The sequence below is a fragment of the Arvicanthis niloticus genome, chromosome 15, assembly GCF_011762505.2.
Source record: "Arvicanthis niloticus isolate mArvNil1 chromosome 15, mArvNil1.pat.X, whole genome shotgun sequence".
NCBI classification, from domain to species: Eukaryota; Metazoa; Chordata; class Mammalia; order Rodentia; family Muridae; genus Arvicanthis; species Arvicanthis niloticus.
In genome coordinates, this window is record NC_047672.1 from 9,445,767 (window position 1) to 9,464,072 (window position 18,306).

General features: G+C 47.6%; 1 protein-coding gene across 5 annotated transcripts in view; it reads left to right on the forward strand.

Moving 5' to 3' along the window:
* The window catches only part of Nod1 (nucleotide binding oligomerization domain containing 1), a 52,314-nt gene extending 38,677 nt beyond the window's left edge, over positions 1-13,637 (forward strand). For 3 of the 5 annotated variants that reach the window (XM_034519506.2, XM_076913314.1, XM_034519509.2), the window contains exons 6-12: positions 521-604; positions 1,307-1,390; positions 4,369-4,452; positions 5,214-5,297; positions 8,080-8,163; positions 9,891-9,974; positions 12,522-13,637. In XM_034519506.2, the coding sequence (XP_034375397.1) occupies positions 521-604; positions 1,307-1,390; positions 4,369-4,452; positions 5,214-5,297; positions 8,080-8,163; positions 9,891-9,974; positions 12,522-12,594 (577 nt within the window). In that variant the 3' untranslated portion in view covers positions 12,595-13,637. Of the gene's footprint in view, positions 1-520; positions 609-1,306; positions 1,391-4,368; positions 4,453-5,213; positions 5,298-8,079; positions 8,164-9,890; positions 9,975-12,521 lie in introns of those variants that run through there. The other 2 variants (XM_076913315.1, XR_013104008.1) reach the window with 2 other exon arrangements.
* The last annotated feature ends 4,669 nt before the right edge of the window (positions 13,638-18,306 follow it).

Genomic DNA, 18,306 nt, shown 5'->3' on the forward strand with positions numbered 1-18,306 from the left:
GTGAGGGTAGGTGGCCCCATGGCTGCTGCTACTTCTGTCACTGCACACCCTTGGACCTCAGTTGTGGGCCCTGGAGCATGAGGACACATAGTCAAAAGATCCCACGCTCCTCTCTGTTACGTATGATGAGAGACAGTGGAGAGGACCCTTGCTGCCTTACTGGTCTTACATTTCAGTCAGAATGAATAGGGAAAATGTTTTTTAAAAAAAAAAAAACCACAGGACTTTACTCTTCAGAAAACCTAAATCCCCATCACCTGTATTTACTACATTGTGTGTCAGAGCCGTGCATGGTGGCATATTCATTCTCCCTGTAACCATGGGGTGGAGCGGTGTAAGGATTCAGCACAGAAGGGACGTCTGACTTTGGAGCCAGGCTGACACAGAGCCCAAACTCTGGGCTCTATGAGTTTCCCTTGAAATCTAGACAGTGGGAAATCGGTGGCAGCATGTACTCGCTGTAGGAGGGGGTGTTCAAGTGACAGCGAGACTTACAAAGGCCCTGTGCTTTCTCTCCAAGTTTATACAACAACCAGATCACTGATATCGGAGCCAGGTATGTGGCCCAAATCCTGGATGAATGCAGAGGCCTCACACACCTTAAGTAAGTAAGTGGGGAAGGGGCGGGGACTCCTTAGAAACTGCTTTTCTCTACAAATACCCAGATCACCTTTTTCATTACTACATGAACCAGTGTCATCATAAAGAGGTTTCACCCTAAAGCCTCTGCCAGCCCTGTGGCCATACTGGTCCAACTGGCCAGGTGTGCCCATCCTGTGTGGGAATTATGACCCAGTGTAGGGTCTGGATTGTGAAAGGGCCACCCGTTGGTGGGGAGTTAGCACGGTAATCTCCCTAGCTATTGGCTAGGAAGAAGGGTTGTATCTATTGACCTTTCTGAAATGCCAGAGAAAGATCCTCCTCTCCCAGGGAGCTTGATCCTTGGCACTGTCATAGATAAGCCCATTCAGGCTGATGACCATCCAGTCCTGGTAATGGAAACAGGCACCTTGGGCAATGTCAGTAAGTATGAGTATTCTCCAGCCTTCTGAAGTGAGTGATGGTCTTGGGGTCACTTAGAGAATCCCAGGAAAGGCTCCAGTGGTTGACCACCAACAGAGATCATGAGCAATCTCCTCGGGTGTCTGGTCCCAGGCTGTGGGTCCCTCCCTGAGAAGAGACCCCAGACATAGATATGGAGCAAGATCACACTGGCAAGAAGGCCTGGTGGGCTTAGTGCTGGGAAGAAGAATGGCCTGGGTGGAATTTCTATACAGAGACTAACTGTGTGTGTTTCTCTCTGCAGACTTGGGAAAAACAGAATAACGAGTGAGGGCGGGAAGTATGTGGCTCTGGCTGTGAAGAACAGCACCTCCATCGTTGATGTTGGGTGAGTAGAAGGGACCTCCCACACACATGGATACACACAACCTACCGGCTGTGTGGGCACTGGCTGCTCCTCTGGACATCAGGAGCCAGAGGGACCCAGGGGCCAGCAGCACAGACACCCTGGTGGCATCTGCATAAAAAGTGGGTGGGAAGTCCCAGAGGCAGTGACACTCAGAACTATACAAACTTTTAGTTACTCTTTTAGAAGTCAGTGTCTTTGTGACGGGGACTGGAAGGAGCCATCCTAGCTCTGCGTATTCACTGCTGCCAGCAGTTGGTCTTGGCTTTAAGAATTTATTATCCTCTGGATAGCTTTTGTTTATATTAAAAATTATGGTAAAATGCACACAGTATAAAGTCAACCACTTTCACCATGTTTAATTGTGCAGTTCAGTGCCATTAATTCATACATATAAGACAGCCGTAAGACTGTTCTCTCCAAGACGCTTCTTGGCTCTGGAGTTGGCATTCTATCCATTTCTAGACATCCAAATCTGAAGTGAGCATATCACAGTTAGTTAGTTAGTTAGTTAGTTAGTTTAGTTAGTTAGTTTATTTATTCATTTATTGATGGCTTGTTTCACTTAACATGACACCCCATGGGTCATTCTGCCTCCAGGGTCACTCCTGTTATTTTGTGTGGGAGTTCCTTTCCTTTCAGGCTGACCGTCCTCTGGAGATTTGCTCATTGGTCTGCTTGTCACTAGACACGTAGGTTGTGAACACTGTTGACAGGCTTATCCTGCTTGCATTTTCTGTGGTTAACCAGCCCCCCACTGGGGTTACAGTAGAATGTTAATTCTATTTTTGATTTCTTTTTTTATTATATATTTAATTTAAAATTTTATCTTATGGATATGGGTCTTCTGCCTGCATGTATGTTTGTGTACCACTTGATGCCACTGAGACCAAAGAGGGCATTTGGGACCCTGGAACTAAAGTTATGGATGATTGTAAGCTGTCATATAGGTGCTGGGAATCAAACCCAGGCCCTCTTATCCTTGGAGCCAGCTCTGTCCCCTATGTCTGATTTCTTGGAGGCCCTATGTATGTTCCTCATGGCAGTACCTAAGTTTATACTCCTACCAGCCGTGCACGTGGGTCCCATTTCTTCCACCTCTTTGCCAGCACTTGTTTTTTCTGGCTCGTTAACTGTAGCCATCTAACTGACAGGAGTGGTAGCCCCTTGTGCTTAAGAAGATAGTGTGACATGGTAATTTTTCCTAGATTATAAAAAGAACATAGGTGGTTTTCTTGAGGAACTACAGGGCAGATGAACAATAATAAACTTGTCTTCCCAGAATTTGTTTTTAAGCTGGATATTGTTTTACAATCTCAGACTCTGGAGGGTGAAGGCAAGAGGGTTACAATTTAGTACCAGCATCACCTATATATCAGGTTCAAGGCTAGCCTGGGTGAGAGAGGGGAGGAGAGGGGGAAGTGTCATTGGTATTTGAGAGCATGTAAACTCTTCCATCTCCTTATTCCCCTCCTATTACTCTTACATAGCAGAAGCCAACCATGTGGACAGATTTCATCTTCATTTTTCACTTAGTTTTGCATCATAAATACTCTGACACTTTATTTAGAAACCAATGCCACTTAATTGTATTATGCACACCATTTTTTTTTTTCTCAGCAAAGTACTGAAAACCTGGGCCTCATAGCTCAGGCTGACCGTCCTCCGGAGATTTGCTCATTGGTCTGCTTGCCACTATCTGAAAGCAGCCCACTGGTCCTTGCTGCTAAGGGCAGGACCTGTTGCGAGTAGGCAGATTTGGCAGATTGTCCTGTTCCCTGGAGACAGAAACTCTCTTCCTCCTGGAAACAGCCAACCCTTCTGGGCCAGGGGCTAAGGGCTAATATCTATGGACTCACAAAACCGCTCGCTACTCTGCAAAGCTGCCCTCATCCCACTTTACAGAGGATTTCAGAAACTGGGTCTGAAGACATTTTTAATGTTTACCTAAGGTTGCACAGACAGTATAGGTGTCTGTCTTCGTTTACTTTCTTAATGCTGTGATAAACACCATGACCAGAATCAGCTAGGGGTGGGAAGGGTTTCTGTGGCTTAACATTTTCCCCATCACAGTCTGTCACTGAGGAAAGTCAGGGCAGGGACTCAGGCAGGAGCCTGGAGGCAGGAACTGAAGCAGAGACCACAGAGGAGTGCGCAAGCACTCTGGCTTGCTCCCGGGGCTCACTCCAGTCTGACTTCTTGTGCACCCCAGGAACAAGGTGTGCTCTGTTCAAGGATAGCTCTGCTCACACTGGACTAGGCCTTCTCACATCAATCATCAATCAAGAAAATGCCCTATGGGAAACAGAGTTTCCTATGGGTCCATCTGACGGAGGCAGGTTCTCTATTGAGACTCCTTTTCCCGTGGCAGAGCTTGATGTGAGACTTTCACTAGGCAGATTGTTTATTTTGCCGTCTGAGACGCCTGCATGGGGAGGGGAGTCAGCTTCCATGTTCTAACTCTCCACTGGGACTGAAGTGGCATGCAGGGCCTGGTTGACAACATCTTTGCCACATACAGGGAAGGTTGCTGGTGTGGTTTCAGCCTAGCTCCAGGCCTTGGCTTCCTGGGAGGCCAAAATTGTCTACAGTGGCCATTCCTTTGCTACCTCACTTGATCCAGGGTAGGAATCTAATTCCTGTGCATGACCCTTCAGAGGGACCTGGGATTTTCTTTCTAGGGCAGTTGCCTACTGAGTGTCTCAGACTGGAGCCTTCTCGAAGTTCAGAGAGGCTAGTCTCGAGCTGCACAACCTGCTGATCTGCTTCTCTGGACTTAAGGCTGTCACTGCCTTCACGGCCCTCTGTAATTGGTAGCCCAGGGCAGGCTTCTTACGCAGCTGCAGGCTGGGGCTGAGGTAACTGCTCTGGGAGTTGCCTGTTGAGAATGAACCAAGAGGCAGCTGTCATCAGATGGAGGTGTGACCGTGTAACGGTCCTTTTCTTACCTCTGCTTTCAGGATGTGGGGCAATCAGATTGGAGACGAAGGGGCAAAGGCCTTCGCAGAGGCATTGAGGGACCACCCCAGCCTGGCCACTCTCAGGTAACATGCCTTCTGAGATGTGGAGCCCAGGGAGGAGCTGTTGGGAGGGGGTGCCTGGCTTTTCTACTGGGGCAAGGTTGATTGGCTAAAGTTTTTCTCAGCAGGCGTGAGGCTTGTGGTCAAGTGCATTATTCTCATGTGCTCAGTGAACAACAGGATGACACGGGATACCTGCAGCCCCTCAGTTTCCTCCATGTGTGCCCTTTGTAGGGACAGAGACTGGGAGCAATGTTCAAGCCCAGATAAAACGGAAGGGACACTGGCCAGCAGGTTTCTGTTCTCTCCTCTTTCTCAAATGACTATAGGACAGAGGGTGACCCTCCCTTCCTGTGAACAGCCATCCATTAGTGTCCTGGCCTGACCCCAGAACCTTGGAGTCTTAGAGTCTTACAGGCTCTACCATGGAAAGGAGTCTAAGACTCTAGCCAAAGAGACTTGCCCAGTTGCCATGGGTTTCTGAAACTCTCAGATGTCCTGGGCGGGCCCGTGAATGCCCTTACACATACAAGCCTGGCACAGTCCACTCCCAGACCACCAGGATTCCTTGGCCTTCAGGTCAAATGCAAACCCCGGAGTTCTGCCTTTGTTTCTACCTGGTCTTTCCAGACCTCTCACTCTCAGGCACTTGCTGATGGGCCAAGCACCCTGCTTTCTATCTGGTGCTGTGTCTAGACAGAAACTTCCCAGGTGACTGAGTGTTGACAGCAAGGCCAACTATGGACATGCCTGTAATAATCCATCCCCTGTGTTTTCCTTTCTAGCCTTGCATCCAATGGCATCACCCCGGAAGGAGGGAAGAGCCTTGCACAGGCCCTGAAGCAGAACACCACTCTGACAATATTCTGGTAACATTTTGAGTCGTTTCCGAGGGTTGGGCCTGGTCATGATTCCCAAGGTTGCACAGGTTATAAATTCTAAACTGAAAAGTGCTTCTGTATTTAAAAGGTGAATTAAATCTGCCCCCCCCCCCCCCCGCTATTTCCACAAACCTGGGACTACCACAAGGATGAAGCAGGCTTTGCTGCTCGCCCTCAGCTTAGTTGAAGGTGCCAGAAGTCCCCTCAGAACAGTCTCGCTCAGGCCCAGCTTTCACGCACCTGGCCCAAAAGACACCTTCCTTCCTCCCCTTCCCGTACACTGCCGTTCATCCCGTACACTACACACTCTTATCATGTGTACACATCAGGAGTTGGCGTCCATGCCCCAGATGGCTTGTCTCTAGAAACCTGGAATCCTCACACTTAGTAAGTGGACGTTACCAATGGGGCTTTTGGGCACCCCTATCTCTCTGGTAGGCCGGTTAACCCTTCACTTTCCATTATTTTTATTTGTGAGCAAGTGATTCTGCTGTGTCACCTCTTGCCCCCAGTACTTGTTATCTTGCTAACATAGTATTAGTTACTTATCTTGTTGCTGAGACAAAATACCTGAGAAAAATAACTTAAGGAGAGAAAAAGTATTTATCTTGGCTCACGGTTTGAAACTACCGTCCATGCAGCTAGGGAAGGCATGGTAGCAGGAGCATGAGATAGCTGCTCACGCTGTCACGGCGCAGAGCGATGAACACTGGTCCTCAGCTCGATTTCTCCTTTTGATTTAGTATGGTGCTCCAGCCCAGGGAAGGTGCCATCCGAGTCTAGCATGGCGCTTCCTACCTCAGTTTACCTGATCCAGAAACTCCCCACATCATGCCCAGAGGTTTGTCTCCCAGGGGAGTCTAGATCCTGGTGAGTTGTCCATCAGTATAAACCATTACACATCGTTACTAAAAATCCCATGTTTTGCCCAGTGGAGTGGAGAGCACCGGTAGTTCCAGCATTTGAAAGGCTGAGGCTGGGGGATTGCAAGTTTAACACCACCCTGCCCTTCATAGTGAAAGCGTTACTCAAACAATAACAACATGGAATGTTTTTTGATGGCTTTGACATTGGATCTGCTGGTCAGCCAGTACACTTTTTAGAAATTATTTTCCTTCCAAAAAGTTAGTATTTTAAAATAACATATGCTTTGTAGGGAAAAAAAAATGTTTGAAAAGTAGAAATGGAAAGAGTTTCTCGTGGTTTCCAGATAGTATTGTTCTCCTCGAGTCTTTGTGTGAAGCGCTCGCTCGTGGCTATCGGCTTTGTGCTAACACAGCTGTTCGCCATACGTTTGCATATTTGGTGCCCCCGTTCTCGTCAGGATGTCTCACCTCCACACCGCTGACGTTTTGACTGTTGCTTGGGGCCGCCAGTACTGAAGGGTATATAGAAGTATCCCTAACATCTACTTGTTGGGCGCCAGGAGCACCTCAAATTGTGGTGGTCAAAAAGGTCTCCCTCCAGACAATGTTAAGTATCCATGGACAGCAAAGCCACACTGGTTGGGGGCGGCTAATCTGCATGAACAAGAACGCAGATATCTTAATGCAGGCCATGGGTCCTCCTGTACCTTTCACGCAGCAGATTCATGCCACCCATTCCGTATGTAGTGCTGTTGCTCTTCACGCCGCTCGTGAGAATGCTGACACTAGACACAGTAATCCACTTGCCTGGGTTGCCTCTGCTAGTCAGTTATGTAAGGCCAGCAAGCTGGTGTCCAGAACATTCTAATGCTGCCTCCTTCTTAGTCCAGCTTACTGTCTCTAAGGCACAATACACCTTTGAACGGATGCCTGCTATTTTATCAGTCTTGTCTGTTGATGGGTACCTAAAACTGCTCACATTTGTCATCTTGAGCACAAAACCCCGGTGTGTGTCGCAAAGTCTACATCTTTGTTATGCATCCTTTTCCTTTTCAGTACCGAGGTTCAAGCTCAGGACACTAGGTAACAGCTCTGACGCTGTTCTCTATACGCAGTCCTTAAATTCCTTTTTAAAATTTGAAATATACTGAGGCTGGCCTCAACTCCACGATCCTCCTACCTCCGTCTCTGAGTAGCTGGGGTGAGAGATACCATTTTTCTCAGCTTTGATGAACATCTTATATACATCAGGGTGAATTTCTAGTCTGATGATTTGTATCTCAGAGTAAAGTAGTGCATTTAAGATTGGGAAAGATGTGATCAAAGTGCCCTGCAGAGAATGATCTTTTAAACAATGCTAATTCCTCCAGTCTTATTCTTTTACCACCGGAACAAGAGGATCCTCTGCTGTTGACATCAGGAAGTCTCTGTGTCCTTGTCCCATCAGCTGCTGCATACAGAGCTCCCTGAGCTTTACCACAGAGTTACCTCAGAGCACAGCAGAGCCTGGTTCACCATGCGGGGCGTTTCCAGGTCTCCATCCTGACCTGGGTAGTGTGCTGCTGATGGCATTCAGAGGCCTAGGGTTGGAAGCTGACCCAGAGGCTGATCAGCAGGCACTGGCCCTTACATTGAGGGGTCTTGGAGTCTATAAGATCCAAAGGCTCTGCCTTGGTGGGGAACGCCACTGCAGGCAGGAGGGCAGGAAAGCAGATCTCTGGGAAGGATTGCCTGGAGGCTGGAGCCCTTGTATGTGCTTGTCAGCCATGATGCAGAGTTTCAGCGAGGACTGGGAGCCTGGCCCTCAGCATGTGATGCGGGAGGGAAGGCTCTAAATGGCCTCTATAAACTCACAAACAACATCCGTCCATCAATACTCCTGTCTCAACATTCCTTTCTTCCAGGCTGACCCAAAATGAACTTAATGATGAGGCCGCAGAGAGCTTCGCTGAGATGCTGAGGGTGAACCAGACGCTGCAGCATTTATGGTAACTCATGGGCCCAGGTCCCAGACTCTGCTTTCTGTACACAGTCTTTGTGATAAAATCTACATATCACAACATTCAGCCGTTGAAAGGTTAGAGGGCATTAGTGTCACAAAGCTGCACAGCTGTGACTCTCTAGGTCTAGACCATGTTTCCTGCCCTTCTCCCAAGCCCTGTCCTGCCATCTCTGCCCTAGTGACACAATTCTGATTTTTGTCTCTGTGGTGGGCATTTTGTATAAATGGAGCCATTCAACCTGGCCTTTTATCTGTGTTCATTAGCACAGTTCCCGAGGTTGACCCATGCATGGCAGGAATGAATGCATTGGTACTACCTTGCCTTTTAAAGCAACATGGACATCAGGGCATAGAGATATGGTATTTTGTTCTTTATCGGTTGATAGATCGTGGGCAATTTCCTCTTCCTATGCACTCTCATTAGTGCTTCCACGAGCATTCACGCACGTGTTTTTGCACGAGCATATTTTCCTCTTCTTTGTTTATATATTCAAACACAGAGTTGCTGGTAACACAGAGAGTCTGTTTAACCTTCTCAGGAAACTTCACGCAGCTTTCCAAAGTGGAAGCCACACCAGGAGGGCCAGTTCTCCCCATTCTCCCCAAAAGCTGCTTTTCCTTTTTTGAAATGGATCATTTATTGGTTTGTTTTCTTTTCTTAAATATAATTTATTTTTAACTTCACACATATATAAAATGTTCTTTGAGCAAGGTCCCAATTATCCTCTCTTGTTCCTTCTCCTTCCAACAAATCTCTTCTTCCCAAGACTTCCTACTTCCATGTTTTGTGTGTGTGTGTGTATGAGTATGTGCGCACACACACGTGTCCCACTGTAATTAATTATAGTCATTGACAAGAGCATGAACAGAGGGTGTCTTATTTGAGTTGGGTACCAGTGGTTGCATCATTGAGGAGGGCAGTAGCCTCGTGAACCTGCAGCCTGGTGAAGAAGAGAGTCTATGATACAATGCAGACACATTATCGCCTCTGTCTGAATTTATGTTGTGGTTGGCAAAAGCATTGCTACAGATCTAGGCTGCAGAACAGACTCCAGCCTGCAGGCCAGAGCTCCAGGCTGTAGACCAGAGCTCCAGGCTGCAGGCCAGTGTTCCAGGCAGTGTCTGCCTTCTCAGCCTTGCCTCTACTTTGCTTGGCTCCATTCATGTCTTGTCTGCAGCACATATCCTCTATGAAGGCCTATTTATCAGTGCTGCACCACTGGCACCACGAGTGACAGCAGCAGAACCCTTTCCCTGCCTGCTCTTCTAGATGTCAGGAGGACCTGGCACCATCTTACGAGACTACTTGGTAGCTACATTAAATTCTGAATTCAAATTCCATAAACCTTAAATTCTGCCCTGCTCTTGCGTAACTACTTGGAAGGAGTGGCAGACAGCCTGTTCTTGTTGTTTAGATTGATGGTTTCCAATTCTTTGGGCCTGGGGATCTGGGGATCCCTGCAATAAAGAATAGACACACACACACACACACACACACACACAGAGAGAGAGAGAGAGAGAGACAGAGAGACAGAGACAGACAGAACTGTTTAAAATTATGCATGAGCCTGGATAGAGGATTTTCTTGGCTATTCATTGTTCTCACGTGTCTGAGCCATAATTCTGGGGATCCTGTTACCACCTAACCCTGACTCCACAAATCCCAGGTTGGAGCCAGCTGTCTGTGTTGACACAGGTGCTCTCTTCTTTCAGGCTGATCCAGAATCATATCACAGCCAAGGGGACAGCCCAGCTGGCCGGGGCACTGCAGAAGAATACTGCCATAACAGAGATTTGGTAAGGCCATGCTCTTGTCCCAGCAACCAGCTCCACAGTTTCTGACCAGGTGCCACTAACTACCTTATGCTCTCATGGAATCCCATTCCACTTCCTTCTTGCCTATGAGGACACTGTGGTGAGGGGCAGCAGTTACAGGAGAAGAGGGAGCCCAGTGGCCCTGAGAACTCACAAGTGCTCTGGAAACGTGTCCTGGAACCCAGCCCTGGGGTGTCCTTCCCAGGGTGCTGTGTGGAGGCTGGCAAGGGGGTAGAGTCAACTGTGGGTTCTTTGAGGCTTATGGAGTAGCCTCACCAGGAACCCAGTCCCAGGTTTAGGGGGTGGACACTGTTAGCCCTTGTTGTCTCCAGTGTCAGTGGAGAGAAGAATTACACCACCAAAGACCTACTGAGATATGGTCCTCCCCACTCACTGGTCACACACACTAGTCCAGGTGCTGCAGCCAGCATTGTTTTAAAGTGAAACAGGAAGGACTGGATCCCAGAGGATGAACTATCTCACCTACCTCGCCTGAGGTGGGCATGTAGACGAGTGTTTAGATGCTGATTCTAGAAAGTAATTCTAGATCCTTCCAAGTTGACAACTAATTAACTAGTATGTAGACTCTGTCGTGCTTATGGTCACAGCAAAACATTCATGAAAAAGACTGTTCCAACTAGAGACCACCGTCTGGTACCCAAAGGCCAGGCTTTCTGTGAGGAGGTCTTGATTGTGAGCCGATTGGGCCTACCTCTTGGCATTCCTAGGCGCATGTGCTGTGTTGCTATCTGTCACTAAGTAACATGGACTTAAATGCCAGCCTTGGGCTGCTACTGAGAATCCAATGATGAACACGTGTGAACTCCCCTCATGGCCTCACCCTGAGATGAGGGGGGGAGCACATTAGGGGAGATAGTCAAAGGTAAGCACAAAGGCTGCAGAACCAGGCAAGGCCAGGAAGGAGCTGGGCTCAAGACAGGCCTCCGAAGGAAGAGACTTTAGATTAAGCCACCAAGGAAGAGCGGGAGTCAGAAGCCTGGAGTGGTCTGCAAGTGCTACCTGTTGGAGAAGGACACATCCAAAGAGTTTGAGACAACATGTCCAACAAGAAAGACTAGCAGCCAGGCATGGCGGCATGTGTATTTAATCCTAGCACTCAGCTCTCTGGGAGTTTGAGGCTAGCCTGATCTATAGGCAGAAGCATTATGGCCAGTCTGGGCTACACAAAGGTGCCCTGTGTGATAGTTAATATTGACTGTCAATTTGAAAGGTTCTAGAATCACTTACGAGTAAAGGTGTCTATGAAGAAGTTTCTATTGAGTTAGCTGATGTGTAAAGACCCACCCTAAACACGGGTGATGGGAGAATACCATGTGCTGGTGGCCTCAGGCTGGAGAGAGAGAGAGAGAGAGAGAGAGAGAGAGAGAGAAAGAGAGAGAACAAGCAAGTACCAGTATTCATCTCACACTGCTTTCTGACTGCAAATGCAATGTGACAAGCAGCCCCCATGCCCCTGTCACCACGCCTTTCCTGCCACTATACCCTCAAGATGTGTGTTAAAATAAACCCTTCCTTCCTAAGTTACCTGTGTCACAGCAACAAGAAAAGTAATACACCCTGTTTCAGAGATATCCACAGTAAGTCGATGTCCATAGACTCAGGTGGCATGGAAGGGGGGGGCGGGGCTGAGGAGAGAGGCAGAGCCTAGGCATAAAAGAGCTCAGAGTCAGATCATGTATTTTGATCCTTATACTAAAAGCAGGCGAAGGGTAATGAAGGGTGTAAAGCAGAAAGGGGATGTGGTCAGGCCGGAGCACATCTAAAGGAGGACCAGTCAGTAACACCCAGGGAAGGACGGTGGGACTGGGGCTACAGAGGGTCAGAGTGTCAAGCCAGGGGTGCTTGGGAAACAGAACTCCATGGTAGACAGACAAGCAGAATGGAAGCAGGCCTCGGGGACTTCAGCATGCTACCTGACACAGCTGGATACAGGGACGAACTATTCACTGAGCTGGGGGCCTGGGCTGCTGTGGCAACTTTGAGGTGTGTGGAGACATCCAAAGACCCCAATAGGAAGCTTGCCTAACTGATGTGTCTGTGGCAAGCTAAGAGGCCAGAAGCAAAGGGCCTAGTCAGACTCCAGCCTTAGAGGAAGCCAGTACTGAGGACGAGGGCATGAGAAAGAAGGCTAAGAACAAATGCCAGAGACAGGAGAAAAACTAGAGCCTGTGATGTCCATCTGAGAGAGGACATGGTGCTTCAGGGAGGAAGAAGTCAAAACAGCCTAATGCCTAAGAAAGCTCCAAAGAAAGATGAGACCTGAAAATGTCATTAAACTTGAGCTTATAGAAGCTGCCAGTGAGCCCGGTGAGACCCAGTAAACAGAGCAAGGGCAACTGGTATTAACTGGTAAGACTGGTATTAATATCAAAGCATAATTTGGTTAGTGTGTGCTCCTTTATCTCAGGGTTGTCTGACGTGCACAGGGTGCGTGGTCACTTATTGGGAAAGGATGGATAATATTCCATAACATTTTGTATAAAATTTGCTTTTTCTCCTTTTCACTAGTCTCAATGGAAACTTAATTAAGCCCGAGGAGGCCAAAGCCTTTGAAAACGAGAAGCGGATCATCTGTTTCTGATGGACATTCCTGGGCTGGATGTTTGTCCTAGGTTGCTCCTCCGTCACAGACAGCACTGTGCAATCAGCAGGGTAGCAGGATGCTGTGCAGAGCCTGTAGCAAGGCGCCTGCCAGGAACCCACACCTCCACAGTGCCAGCTGACTTCCCTGGCAGATGTTTGGACTGGCAGCACCCAAGCTGTGGCTGAATTCTGCAGCGTGTCTTATGAGCCATCGTTACCACTCAAAACCAGCAAAGCCTTTTCTGTACTAAAATCTCCCTGTATATCCATTAGTCTGAAGCTGAAGGAACGAAAAAGCAGAGGAGGCCAGCCTCAGTTCCCACAGATGCCTGGCTGACGGCTCCATGGGACCAACGATGTCACCTTCAGGAAAGAGCTGGGAACTTGAGCAGAGCCGATGACAACGTCTCTGGGAAAGAAGGCACTGGGTGACCACACGATTATCCTGAAACTTCCTTCCTCTGCTTAGTACCTCTCACTACAGATCTGTTTCTTCCCCACAGCCGGGGCTGCTGAAGTAGATCCACTGTGGGAAAGGATCATCTGAGGACCCACAGCGAGCTGGTTGTCAAAGGCTTATCACAGACTTAGATTCGGTTCTGCATTCTCACTGGTGGCAATCAAGAGTCAGAGGATGCCCTCTAAGTCAGTCTCAGAGGATCTCTATGCTGTGAGAAGACTGAGGTCCTACCCAGAATTTTTTTTTTATCAGTCTCTACTGTGCCTGCCCCAGGAGGGAGACTCAGTTCCCAACCTCCACAGCAGCAGGCATGGCTTGTCTTAATGGTCCTGAGATGCCAACAAAACTCTCTCCCCTGTCTATGAGCAGGAAGTATCACATCCTCAGCAGTTGGAGGGTGACTGAACACAACTAAGACTCAGAGAACCAGCTTTGCTCAGCCAGCAAAGCATGGCAGATACCCACCACCATACCATGGTGGGCATTTGGGGATGCCCAGCGGGGTGGGACAGTTGGGATGTTGCAGATAACATGTTCTGTTGCCAATTCATTTGTTAATAAAATATTTAAAATGCTCACTATTTCTAATGGCCAAGTCTGGGGTTTTCTGAAGGGACTCTGCCTGGAAAGCATGCTTTAAGCTCAGCTTGCCTCACCACAATGGGGATTTTGAAGTGTCATGCCACACAGAGGGCAGATTAACAGAAGCTAGAGGTGTCACCAACTTGATCCTTCACAGGTCCCCACAGAGGGACAAGAAAGGCAGAGGTGGCATTCAAGGCCACTCTACCTGGTCTCTGAATCCAAATGGGCTGCTCCTGAGTCAGGACACATGGTTATATTGGGGCAGAGAAGGGCCCATTTCACATTGTCACTAACATACAGTAGGTTTGCTACTGGGTGGAAGCCCATGACAAGAGGCACTGAGCCAATAGGGACAGCAAGAGACAGTTCATGAGACCCTCCAACTGCATTTGTTGGTCCCAGAGTTTAAGTGTGGTTTTTTTTTTTTTTTTTTTTTTTTTTTTTTTTTTTTTTTTTTTTTTTTGTGGCAGCTTAAAGGGGCAGCAGCTGAGGACATTAGAAAGAAACCTATAGGAGCTGTCAACCCCACAAAGGTAGTTTCTCTAAAAGCACTGCTGTGGGGATCCCCACCTTCCACACTACAGGCTACAGTATTCATCCAATAATCACTCGGGGGGGGCGGGGGGGGACAGATTGGGAGGAATCTACCGGAAGCACAGGAAACAGTGGCATGCGGTAGGCCAGTGATGCTTGTTTGTGACAGGCTGCATCCTCACTGCATCATACAAGAACTTCTCTGGGACAAAGCATAGATTTATTAACAGCCAAAGTGAAACCCTTGAGGAGAAAATGTACTTGTTATTGCCCTTCCGGCTATCAGAACTGTAACTGTGCGAGGCTGGGCACCAGTACAGGTTTGGATTTCAATTCTATCGGATTTCAATCCTCCTGGTGGTAAAAGGTGGACTTCCTGCTTTATAGCAGAGGCTTGGGGCTGGCAGGTGGATAGAGGGTCCACAAAATCAAGAAAAAGAAAATGGGTCTTCCAGTGGCCCACATCTGTAATCCTATCACGAAGGAGGCTAAGGCAGGAGGACCACGAGTTCAAGGTCAGCCTGGGCTACATGGAAGAGTTCAAGGTCAGCCTGGGCTACATGGAAGAGTTCAAGGTCAGCCTGGGCTACATGGAAGAGGTATGCAGGCCCTGGGTTCCATCCCCAACATTTCCCTTCCAAATGTAAATGACAATGGACATGTTTTAGATGAAGTTTGGATGAATCTATTTCCATAGGATGTTCTGGATTATTTGGGACAAGAAGGAGGAGAAGGAAGAGGAGGAGGAAGAAGAGGAGGAGGAGGAAGAAGAGGAGGAAAAACCCACAGTCTTTCATAGCTGCATTTATATGACATAACCAAAGCTGAAGCTTCCTCTTTTTAAAATTATTTATTTATTAATTTACTTTGTGAGTTGTTCTCTCTCTCTCTCTCTCTCTCTCTCTCTCTCTCTCTCTCTCTCTTTTTCTCTCTCTGTCTCATACACACACACACACACACACACGAACGATAGCATAGCATGCACATAGAGGTCAGAAGACAAGCTTTAGGGAGTCAATTTTCCTACCATGTGGGTTCCAGGGATTGAACTCAGATCATGAGACATAGTGTCAAGTACTGAGCCATCTTGGTGGCCCATGGTTTGAAGCTCTGTGTGTGTGTGTGTGTGTGTGTGTGTGTGTGTGTGTGTACACCTCTGCTTCCTCACCACTGGGATCACAACCTGCCACCATGCCTGGCTTTAAAAAAAATTTAATGTAAGTTCTGGGGAGCAAACTTAGGTCCTCATGCCAGACAGTTAGTTCTTTACTGATGGAACTGTTTCCCCATTCCCTTCCTGTAAAATCACTATGTATCTGAGCTGAATTAACTTCAGATTGCATTCCCACAGCCTGCCTGGTGGCTATGACTGTTAAAATCTTGATCTCTTCTTTGACAAATGAGAATCGAAGAGTTCTAACTCAGGAGGTTACTGCGAGGAAGAAGTGAGGTGTCATGTGGGGGACTGAGCAGTGCTGGTGCAGGGTCCCCACCCTACAGGCTCCAGTTACCACAAACCCGACATCCTTGTGCCCAGTCCAGTGGATTCTCCACTTGTTTCTTCTCCTTCGGGTGGAGAGCGCCTCCCAGAAAAGTCAAAAAAGGACTGTGAACGTTCTCATCACCTTCCCAGCACACTGGGCATCACACTGCCTGTAATACTCTAGCTCTGTCGATGAAAAGCAGTGGTTAGTCCTCACCAGAGTTCCTGAAGGACACTGGAGTAGAGGTGTGGACTTGCTGAGCACAGCTGGGGGCGGGGCCTGTCTCTGCTGTGCAAGAAAGAGCAAGATGGGGTAGAGGACTAGAATTGCAGTTGGTGCAGACTTACACCATAAACTGTCCAATTTCCTTTCAGCTTCTGCTATGGAGTCACCTTGAAATATACATCTAGAAAGAAAAACAACAAAAAAAAAGTTGTTTTCTGGATTTAGGGGGGAAAACTGTGTTATTATCCTAGCCATCAACTAAAGAAATAGAATGTAAAAGAGATAAATTGTGTGTGTGTGTGTGTGTGTGTGTGTAAACAAAACAAAATAAAAAGAAATCTTAATAGACCCCCCCCCACTCACACACACAAATATTCATTGATTCATTGATATAGCGAAGTCCCAAGCTGGTGCTTTGGGAAAGTTATTCTATATTGGATGTTCTGGCCTCATCAAAGGGTTAATCTATTGAGTTATTAGAAGAGGGTGTGAAGCTTAGTTGAGGTAAATTTTTTAGGTCAATGGAGGCATGCCCTTGTTCCCTGGCCCTAACTTGTCACTCACTGGCTTCTTTGTTCTTGCTACTTCCTGGCCACCCTGAATAGAGAGAGCAGCCATCTTCCACCCTCCCTTCTGCCATGATGTTCTGCCTCATCCAGGCCCAGAGACAGAGGGGAGTGTCCACAAGGTAACCAAGTTAAACGTTTCTTCTTTAAGTTACTTGCTCTCCAGCATTTTGTCACAGTGATGGAAAGGTGGGCTCATCACTATTTTTAGGTCATTTCCAGACATGGCACATATCTGTTTCTGGTAACTAACTGCTTAGTTTACAGAAGCAAGTAAATAATCTTGCTGGGGCGCTGAGGTAAAACATCCGCCATTATCCAGCTCTGCCTCGATAGAGGAAGCCAAGACATGCTCACATAGACAGGTAAAAACATGTCCTGTAACAAAGCTGTGTCGGGGAGCATCCCAACACTGACCTCATCAACTGAGACGGAAGGAACCTCACCCACAATCAGCTTAAAGGTCTCTATGGGCATCAAGTTCTAAAAAGGCTCCCTGTGATAATTTAGACAGCACAGGACAAGGCTGTAAATGAGAACCCGAGGATGCTACTAAGCTTGTGGTTTGGCCCCCCACCCCCACCTTGGCTGCTCTGAGTTGCTAAGTGTCTAATGCCTTTTTCCTTAATCTCTCTCTTCCTCAAAGCACATTTGGTTTTTTGTTGTAAAACAGACCTTATAATGTTGAATATTGAAAAATACTGCATGTAATCATGTTCCTTTTCTGTTGCTTTAACCAAACACCTGAGATGTAAGCTCCTGGTTCTGTGGCTTCAGACCAAGCCTGACTAGATCGGTACCTTTAGGCTCCTGATGGCAGGCGTGTGGAGCATAGAAGGCTGTTTACCTCATAGCCATGGAGCAGAAAGACCCAGAAGTTAGGGAATGAGGCATTAGCGTTCCCTTTGTAGGCTGGTTTCAGAGATCCACTTCTTCCAATAGGCCCGTGTCCCCCAGTGTCCATCATTCCCAATAGTCCATTGAGCTACAAGTCCACTCCAACCTTCATCATCTGAAACCTCTCACTGAGAAGCTCTACCAACTAAGGACCAATTCATAAGCCTTTGGGGTATACTTCATATCCAAATAATAATAATACAGCTACTTTAATTTTTGCAATGATCATTTACACTTTGCAGGAATATCTTTAATTAAAAAATTACTTATTTGTGTGGGGGTTGGGGGGTACATGCATGCCACAGTATGTATCTGGAAGTCAGAGAGCAACTTAAGGAGTTGGTTCTTGCCTTCCGTGATGTGGGGACCAAGAATCACCAGGCTTGTTGGAAGGTTTCTTTACCCACTGGTGATTGTAGTAATGCTTCTGTAGAATTGAAAATCCTTAACACTTATTTCTTTGGAGAGGAATGGTCAAAGCCAAACTCTTGCTATTATGAGATTTTATTTTGTTGTCAGCCATGTTCGGGGTGTGAGGAATGATTTGGAAGAACAGAAAATCAAAGAACGGTATAATGTCATGCCAAGGGCATTTCTGTGGAAGAGCAAAGCTCTGTGCCCCCGCTCCTCAGCCTGGACACTATCCAAACACTGCCCATGCTCCAGATGTGCATGTCTGAAGATCATCCATTGGTAGTGGCAATAATGCCACAAGAGGCATTGGTACACCCAGGAGCGGCTCCTGTTGTAGGGAGGCCTGCTTGAGACCATGGGAAGTGTGCAGGGAGGGGTTGAACTCTTCCTTGACTAAAACATGTCATATCTCTGGGTGGGTTCACTCAACCTGAACAAACCCAGTCTAAGCTGAGGCCTGTGGGATCTGATTTCCTGCACAGCCTTGTGGAGTGGAAATGCTTCTTGAACAGATGTGCACGTTGTCTTGTTACCCAGGACAGACC